The sequence below is a fragment of the Phallusia mammillata genome, chromosome 2 (genome assembly GCF_965637545.1).
Source record: "Phallusia mammillata chromosome 2, kaPhaMamm4.hap1.1, whole genome shotgun sequence".
NCBI classification, from domain to species: domain Eukaryota; kingdom Metazoa; phylum Chordata; class Ascidiacea; order Phlebobranchia; family Ascidiidae; genus Phallusia; species Phallusia mammillata.
This window is the reverse complement of record NC_137253.1, coordinates 15,492,605-15,502,313: the sequence shown is the minus strand read 5'-3', so window position 1 is coordinate 15,502,313 and position 9,709 is coordinate 15,492,605. Positions and strand designations below refer to the sequence as shown.

Genomic DNA, 9,709 nt, shown 5'->3' with positions numbered 1-9,709 from the left:
AAAAATCAAAACAAATGTAAAAAGCACTGTATTGGCATGAAACTCACTACTAAAACGGCAATCTATCAATACGAATCACAAGGTAACAATATTGAAACAAAAATAACATAACAAATGTTAAAAAGCATGTTTTCCTAAAAGCTTGCCATTTACCACACAAACACTAATGAAACGGTGGTTTAGGTAAATTGTTGACATACACAGTGAGACAATGTAAAGAACTACAACTACAGAACATGTGCAATAAATATTACATGCACACAGTGGTTGAAAAACTGATGGAGCTACAGCACTATCAACCTGTACTATAATACGAAACAATGCAAAAAACAGTTCAAATCCAGCATTTAAATTTAAAGAAAGCAACCAGGTCTGGATCATCAACATCCTTTCCATGAACTCCACAGTAAATTTTTTTCAACATATCTGTTTTAAACTTTGCATCAAGTATTTCCATATACTTTTCCAAAACCCCTTGAAAAGTTAACAACATTGTGGTTTAGAACAGAATTAATACATTCCTACTCTTGAATGTGATGTACTTACCAATGCCCATAACTTTTCCCCACTTGACCATATGATCTACAAGTCTATGATCATCCAGTTTTTCGTGTTTCATCAAAATACTCACTATTTCACCACTCAAGTACGCATCATCAAATGAGTCTGTATTTTCCTCACTGCTAGGAAATCTGCAGATGAGTAACACAATGACTGTACTTTTTTCAATTACTAGCATGTAGGTTCACACATAAACTTGAATTAAAATTTGTTTCAAGTGAATTAGTATGTTCATATTTGATACAATTTATAACTTGGTAACGCATGATTTGTCTTTGTGTACTGGTAGGTAAAGATGGGCAATTCAAAACAATTAAGAATTACTCTATTATTTTCTATTTTGGCTACACTTGAAATATATGTATCTACACTTGAAATATATGCATTATATGTACAGCATTTAAAATATGTAACACATTAACAAAGCTTTTGTGACTGATTTTTACCTTAACAAAAGTTGAAAAACAAATGCTTGTCTGCATGTGTGTTCTAATTGAATGATCATTACATGCCATTGTTACAATTTTTACGAAATTTAATAGAGTAACCTTAACCCCTTAACGCCGTATGTGACGAATTCGTCACACTGTGCCTTACACCAATTTTTACAGTGCGTTTGGTGTTTTTTGGGCGGAAAACGGTTGTCTCGAATTCGTCTCGTCCAACTTATTCATAAAACATCACATTTGACCACCTAGCCAGAAAAACTAAAATTTTATGTATTTCCGGATTTTGTATTCCAACATTAGCAGAAAAATTTTTTTTTCATGAAACTCGCTGTCAAACTTTTTTAATTTTTATCAGTTATATGAGAAGAAAAAAATCGTGTGTACATACAAGATGAATGCCTATTCTACTGCGCAATTTTTTTCAAAAAAATTCAAAAGGTGTACAAAATATGGGGGGTGAATGTCGTGTACCGAATTCGTCCCATTCGTCATTTGCGTCACGAAAGTACACGTAAATGGTCACGTGATCGCTAAAACATAGACACAATATTCTGGTCCTATACCAGTATTTATCAACTACATATTGTCATTTTGCACAATAATAGATAGTGGCATTGCAAGACAGCCAGTTACGTGTCAACCAATTACGTCATAACGGAAAATCTTCTGTATGACGTCATACTACCAAAACCCTAAAACATCGTAAAATCAAGTTTTTACGTTGTTTACCGAGAAAAAATACACATTTTTGGAAGCAAAACATAGTTTAGATTGAGGCAAACACAAGCGGTTGATGTGGTTTCATTCTTACGTTGTTTACGTGCAAGTTTTTGCAACCGGTAATACTTGGTTTTTGCAACCGGTAATACTTGGCCATTGAATGAATTATTTTTTTAATTTTATTTGCTGGCATCACCTCTTTAACGTCATAACCATCGTGCTTTGTCCTAAACCCGAATGTTAATAACTGTGTTTTCACGAACAATTACACAGAGGTCTCCAACACAAGGTTTACCACCACGCGTTGTGTGGCTCGACTATCGAAACTTGTTACATTTAGTACACCTGTTCTAGAACAAATCTATTTACTTTGCATTTTTCGTAAAATTGCATATTCCAAAATATCAAAATTTCTGGCGTCTGGGATGTTTCGTTTCGCTTTCACTAGAGACGCACAAAATGTAGGTTACGAGTATTGACAAGGCAATCTCAAAGTGGTTTTAAACGAAACAAAATTGACAAAAAACAACGGCATTTGAAATTAAAAAAAAAAAAAAACGGCACGTCAGAGAAGTATATGACGTCATAAACCGATTTCGATATCGTCTTTGTCGATATAATTACGTAATAACACAAAACTTTTCATTGAAACCTAATAGTGTAGGAATAACTACGAGATACATACGCGGAAATGTTTGCATTAGTTTAGTCTTTATGGACGAATGTGCCGAATTCGGTACAGCGGGCTAGCACCCCCCAAAATGCGATAAAAAAATTTTGGGGGTTCAAATATGCTTTACAATACGCGTAACAAAGATTTTTTTTCCCAAACTGATTTATATCGCCGTCGTTAAGGGGTTAATAATATTGTTTGGAATTAACATTTCCAATCACCTGAATTCACTATTCTACATTGCCAATCGCTACCTGTTGACAACAAGCAAATGTTGCAGACACATATTTTTGTTTTACCAAAACTAATTTACAATGACAAGCACAATTAATGTCATTGGGCTCACTTGCAGTAAATGTCAACAGCAGCCAGTGGGTCTGATTTCACCAGAAGGTCAGCCAATTCAATGTAAGAGTCATGTACCTACAGAATGAAATGCATCATAAGTTTTAATATAGAAGGTTTTTGAAATTGTACCACAATGCAACACACCTCTGGGGCCATTTTCATCACTTCCTCATATCTTTTCCTTGCTTCATCTTTTTTATCATCAGTTCTAGACAGAGCTCGGGCCATGCCTAGTCTGGCATGATAAGTGACTCTGTTCAGTGGAGCAGGTTTGCTTGGTTTAGAAACAGGAGTCTGTAAAATATTAAGAAAACAAGTTAACACAAATGTAACTTTTTTGATTGGTTTTCACAGTTGAAGTTTAACCTTCATTCTAACACAGAGCACGCAACATGGCCAACATAACTGATATTGAAAAGGTTAAAATCAAAATTTAAAATAAATGCTGGGGTAAAACAGGCAAAGGATGTTTTGTGTACTTACTGCTGTAACTCAATACAACAGACAAACTTTTTTTAGATTTCAACAACAATTGACTTGAAGTTAAACTTACAGCTGGTGTTTCTTGTGGTGGTTTCTCAGCTTCCTTGGAGCACTTTGGATCTGCAGGAGTTGCTTTGGCACCTCTTGGAGGAGCCCCTCTCCCTCGTGCTGGTGGGCGAACAGCACCTCTACCTCTAGTAGGTGGTGCAGCTTTTGCTGGGGCAGGTGCACCTCTTCCCCTACCACGGGATGGGGCAGCAGGAGCACCTCGACCTCTTGCTGCCGGTTGGTTTTTATCAGAAGTGGACGCAGTCTGTTTAGCCTTTGCAGAATCCATTTTTTTAATCCACCATGTTTGACCTGGTAAGTATTATTTAAGTTTTTGATTGTAGTAGGGCACTTTTTCAAACTTGATGAAAAAATATAGGCCAAGGCAGGACCTTCGTAGATCCTTTTCCGGAAAAACACAGTCAACAAGATCTAGTTAGGATTTAAATGTTAAAAATGCAACTTTTTGTATTTGCTGCAGTATGTTTAGCCACTATACTACCTGCAATTCCAGGAGGAACATCTCCACTTGCTGGCTTTCCCTCCAGATCAATGCTTGCTTGAAAACTTTGCCTGGCATCTAACAGAGGTGACTGGTTTGCAACTCCCAACCCATTGTCGTTGTCGAATATCAAAAGTTGGGATGTTCCAAGAAGGTAGAGAGACTCACTGCTACATGGGTTAATGCTCACCAACTTTTGACAAACCTGCATGAAAAAGACATTTGTTTTCATTTTTATGATGTTTTTGAATATTGTTATCTTTTAAAGGTAAAAAGCATGGTTAGGGAGTTGAACCACTTTCACATTTAATTCTATGAAAAAATGTAATTCTATGTTTTATTTATTATGATATTTCTGACCTTCTCCTGTCAGATAATTATCTAACCTTCTCTTGTAGAGTAAGAAGTTTAGAATCTTTTGGGATAGTACTTGTGCGAATCATTGCTGATAAGTAACGACATCGTTGTGCAATCCATTCAATATCATTCGGTTGGTTCTCCATCATTAGTTCAAGCAATGCATATTGTGCATCAAGCAATAACCACTCTATCTTCAAAGAGGACAAGTTCTGATTATGTTTAGATAGGATGTACCCATGTGTCTGTCAGTCTAACTCAGTAAATTTATATTGTAAAAAATTTTTGGACCCACAGTAGTAAAAGTTACACTCAAAAACATTACAAAGGCAAGCAAAGTAAAATTAGGATTATTTTAGTTTAAGGATATAAATTATTTTCATCATCTTATTGTGGTGACATATCTGTGATTTAACAGTAGGTTGAATTCAGACCTTACAAAATTAGTAGGTAATGTAATTGTGAGGAGAAGTACATAACATTAAAAACGATCTTTTTTGTTTGCAGTTCTTGCTAAAAGGCATAGTTAAATGCAAAATGTTTATTTATAAAAAATGTTTTTTTAGTGATTTGGCAGATTTTTGGCAGCTTTAAGAACATCTAAACATCATTATTATGTTTTCATTTTGTTTTTGAAACAAACATTAAAAGCAAAATGCAATCATTGCCTGTTGAAACATTGGACCACGATGAAAAAGAGAGCAGAGAGCCATTGAAGCATGAAGACAAACACTGCAAATACAGTAAAATCATTCAATAATAATACTTTACAGTGATTAATTTGCAATAAGTTAAACTGACCAGTGGTAAATTTCTTTTGCACTTCGCATGTTAGGCTGTGGGCTTTTTCTCACATTACATGCTAACATGTATAAATATTGTAATAATTGTGCATTGCATTGTCTCCAAAAATCTTCTGCATGTAAGTCGGTAATAGAAGATGGGGTTAGGCCTAAACATATATAGTTATTGACAGTTTGTTTTGACAAGATATTAGCATAGGTTAACCTGCAGTCTCTGCATCTTTTTGGCTTCTCATGAGCATATGATCTAAGCCATCATGCAAATAAGTTAATGCTTCAGTAATCCTTGACCCAGCTCCACCTTCTTGCAAGCAAAGTGCAACACCAAGTAGAAATCTAAAATAGTTCATTACGTAATACAGAAGTACCTGTTTTGTATGGTACTCTTTACTACTTTTTGTTGTAATGGGGCCAGAAACTAAACAGATTGCTTCAGTTATTTTAAAGTATAGAGTTTATGATACATAACATTTTGTTTGTGATTTATAAAAAAGTTTACCTGGCTTCGACACTGACTGGCTTTAAGCCCACTGCTTGTTGCAGTCTTACAACAGCTTCCTTGTAATCCTCCCTATCAACCAACATTCGTCCAACATGCAAGTTACACAAGTAGTTATTTGCATCACATGCAAGTGCGTCCATGTATTTGAGATAGGCTTGTGCTAGTGGCTCATTCTCATCAGTGTGGCGAGCAGAGGATTGTTCACCCTTAAAACAAAAAAGTGGCAACAAAACATTGAAAACATACTGCTTTATTCCATAGCATAACCAATGGTTGAAATATTTAATTTCTAAATGGTGAATGAGTATCACAAATGAAAGTAAATGTTGCAAAAATGTTACTTCTGTAAACAAATTAATGGACATCATAAAATTTATAATAGTTTTTTATGTGAGATCAAAGAAAAATGTAAAGAATATACTATTTGAAAAGTTTACCTTCAAAGCCTGTTTTGACCTCCATGCATACAAAGCTTGAACATGGTCGGCCCTGGAAGATTGCCCTCCATCTCTGAGACTTCTATATTCTTCATCAATTGCTTTTAATTGCAATGCGATTGGAGCAGTGGCAGAAACACCACGGAGGCGGCATATTGCCTGACACTCTTCCAATTTTGAGCTTTCCTGAGCAGCAATATTAGTTCCCGCGCCATGTTCTTCTGTGTCCCCATCCTTGTAAAACATAAAACAACCATAGTGAGAAAAAGAGACAGTGTTTGACATTTGTCATGGGAGTCATCATTTTTGTTTGTCTAAAAAATAACCTTTTTCTGTAGTCCAAACATTTCTTTCAGGTAATGGATCTCTTCAAGTGCATAAGCCAATCTTAAATGTAGTTTTGCCTCTTTGCTCTTTCCTTTAATGGCAGCAGCCAAAGAAACACAAACTTGTTGTAAATCATCAGTAGGTGATTCTCCTTCTGAAAATCTAAGAGTTTCGCCTAAACAAAACCAAAATATTGTTTCCCGAATATGACAAAAGATATAAATCAATTAACAAAAAGATATACCAGGCTTAAGGGGCAGCTTTTGTTTGTATTGTTTTTGTCTTTTATCTGCATCTTTGAGAAGAGCATCTACATTACTCTCTGAAGCCATGTGTTGAAGTCGCTTTTCCCAATTACGAACCTGTTTATACAAACTAGATTTTGTGAAAAATTGTTCTGAAAACCTGCACTATAATTTGTACCTACACCTGGGTAAATTGTACAAGAAATCTGATTTCTACTATGTAAGATAGTCCAACTATAAAAAAATTCAACAATATCTAGCCAAGGGGTAAATTAATTTGTCAAACATTACACAATCCAATGATGTCAAGGTCTATAAACTGACAAATAAATTTCCAACCTCAACTTTGTGTTGCAAGGTTTTTGTTGCTGAGCTGGAACCCTCAAATTCTGCTTTGTACCAACTACTTTCAAGAACTATTGCTGTGTCAACTTCAGAACGAGGCTTCCCTTCACAGCTGTTGACATGGTCAGCCATCTTCCTCAATGGAAGTTCACCACTCACACCTATTTTAAACTTTCACAGTTGGCCAGATATTTTTAAAATTACCCGTTTTTTTTTTCTTAAAATCACCTTTGTACTTATAAACAGAAAATGCAACAAAGTCAGATATCTCTTTGTCTAGTTTGCCATCAACAACTCTCCAATCTTTTTCAAGATTCATTTCATTCATTGGATTGATTTTGGACCTTTTGCAAACACATTTTGTTTGTTAGTAATAAATCAACTTCTGTATAGTTAGTGCAATTTCTACAATCTGCAACATATCTGACAATTCACCTTCTTGTCAACATATCTATAACTGGTTGAGACATAGATACTTTAGGATCAGAACCAGCAATTGAGATTGGATTATACAATGGTGAAAGAGTCATGGGACACTCAAATGACTTTGCTTTTTCAACATCCTTAAGCACAACATACCATGGAAGTTGCTTTCTCGTGACAACTACTTTATAGTCCTGGAACAATCCAAATGCAACTAGTCAATGTCATAACAAAGAGCTAAGGGACAAATGATATAAATACCTTTATGTTTTTGCCATCAACTGATGTCACGCTAATTGTTAGAGTTGTTTCCCCAAGAAACAATGGCACAACACAGTCATCATGTGCATTTGCAATTACAATGACACACTTTTTATCAGGAGCAGTGGCCTTAACTGGAATATCACCCATGTTACATGGCACAGTACCTGATTAATGTTTACAAAATAGTTATGTAAATCTGTTCAAACAACTATTCTATTTCATCTTACAGGTGTAGTCATAGCATGTGGTTGAAAATGCTGGGTCAAGTTTTCCACCAGTTAGGGCCAGACTGCTTAAAGTAGCATCTGATGCAGACAGCCTTTTTATTCGCAAGATATAGTTTTTAGTGGTTCCATCTTCAGCTGAAACCTCAATTCTGATTTCTGTGATGCTTCCCTCAATCAGGGGAATGTTTTTTTCACCACCTCCACCCTGTATTAACAGACTGTTGTAATATAAAATAATCCAGCAAAATTTATGTATTTTGCAAGAATGCCAAGTTGTCATGAAGACTTCTTCATTATGGCTTGTATCAAGTTTTTTATGTATCTTTTATTGCTTTTACAAGTATTTATATCTCTGTATTGGTGATATTTCCCCTTTTTGTTTAGTAATTATACTGTGAAGTATATGAAACATTTGAAAGCAATAAATACTTGCAAAATTATGTTTGAGCAAACATGTCTATAACACACCATTAAATAGTGCCAGCAATTTTAAGCAAAATATGTTTGAAACTACCAAACCCTTGGGTAGGTCACATTTTACCACACTAAGAGAACTTTGGCAATTAACAGGTTAAATGAGAAAAATCAACTGTGTTATCTTAGTAATTATTTTTCGATGTAATGGAATGTCAATTCTATATTTGGAGAACTGTGTATATTAACTTAATAAAATATGTTGACACCCATTTTTTAGGATGTTGGAGGCACAATCACTTACAAAATTCTTTAGGGTTTTTGGGGCACAATCACTTACAAATACTTGATATGAAGCACCGCTATCACTTGTCAGGCAATCAACTTTTACTTTTTCCACACTACTAGGTACTGTTGATTCATACTCTGTAGTATTTCTGTTGAATTTTGGTGAAAGTTTTGCAGGTGCAGCTGACAGTTTTTCAAGATCACAATCATCCATAGTTTTATTACAGTATTTGTAGATTCATCCTACAACACATGCAATAAAATAACACTACTTCATTAAAATAATTTGTCACAGAACTATATAAACATACACAGCAACATCAAACATATTACAAGTGTATAGAAGCATAAAAAGATATCACAAAGGAAATGAACCTTTAGTATACACTTTTTTTACATTTAAGACAACATAAAAGTTATATTCCTGAAAATTTTAAGTTTTGGACTGTAACTTATGCGAAGAAAAGTATAACTTGTGCTTATAAACAAAACAAGTAATGGTAACACATATACATTACAGTCAGACTTTAAATTGCTAATCCAAACACACTGACAATGCAATACATTGTCTTATTTTCCCATCTAAGAGTGCAGCTTCCATCAGTTGAATTGTCCCAAAAACATGAGCTCGCTGTGTGCAAACCTGCTCCATTCTTCTGCATTATCACAGCTGTGACAATGTACTTGAATGGTCTATTAAGCTTTGTTAGCTGATTAAGACAGAGTTCAACAACATTTGAGGTCCATTGATTCACTTTGTTATGTTGGTAGGCGTTTCCTCCGATTGTGTTTTCAATGGATTCCTTAATTACGTTGCTAACATCATCCACGACAAAAGTAGTTTCTTCTCCTGCTTGGAAATCGTCCATTTTTTCTGTCTTACGTGTATTTTTTTATGTCAAAACTCAAAACCTAAAACAAAAATCTTCTGATCCGTGATAGTGTACAGTTTCGGGTCAAAGGTTAAAATTCGCCGTTGCTTTGGTAATATTGTATCAACCGCGTGGTGACGCCAGCAATTACAAAACAGACCAGTTTTTGAGAATAATTCAGGAACTTGGCCGAATGGTCTGGCGCGCCTGACCCACATACAGACATAAAAAAAAAACTTAATCGGGATTCGTCCCCGTGAAAAAAAAAAAAAAAAAAAAAAAAAAAAAAAAAATTATTGTTTTTAACACACATATCCACATACTATTATGATGTGTCGTACTATTATGGCTGACTCGATGACCTATATGGTCCCTTCGCCATACACCAGTTGCTTGCCTATTATATTTCATTTGCATGCAA

General features: G+C 35.0%; 2 protein-coding genes across 2 annotated transcripts; both read right to left on the bottom strand.

Moving 5' to 3' along the window:
- Positions 1-15: 15 nt before the first annotated feature.
- LOC145212754 (uncharacterized) lies at positions 16-8,630 on the bottom strand. The gene is made up of 20 exons (XM_080080997.1): positions 8,469-8,630; positions 7,715-7,919; positions 7,485-7,651; positions 7,236-7,417; positions 7,029-7,144; positions 6,795-6,961; positions 6,455-6,572; positions 6,210-6,385; positions 5,884-6,117; positions 5,444-5,652; positions 5,150-5,280; positions 4,943-5,093; positions 4,810-4,873; positions 4,171-4,335; positions 3,785-3,989; positions 3,305-3,594; positions 2,896-3,045; positions 2,750-2,826; positions 547-692; positions 16-474 (listed from the first exon to the last, which is right to left on the bottom strand). Exons 1-20 carry the CDS (start codon positions 8,628-8,630, stop codon positions 335-337), a joined length of 3,255 nt encoding a protein of 1,084 aa, XP_079937123.1. The 3' UTR covers positions 16-334.
- Positions 8,617-9,396, bottom strand: LOC145212788 (dynein light chain Tctex-type 1). The gene has a single exon (XM_080081037.1). The coding sequence runs from the start codon at positions 9,283-9,285 to the stop codon at positions 8,944-8,946; it is 342 nt and encodes a 113-aa protein (XP_079937163.1). The 5' UTR covers positions 9,286-9,396; the 3' UTR covers positions 8,617-8,943.
- Positions 9,397-9,709: the final 313 nt, after the last annotated feature.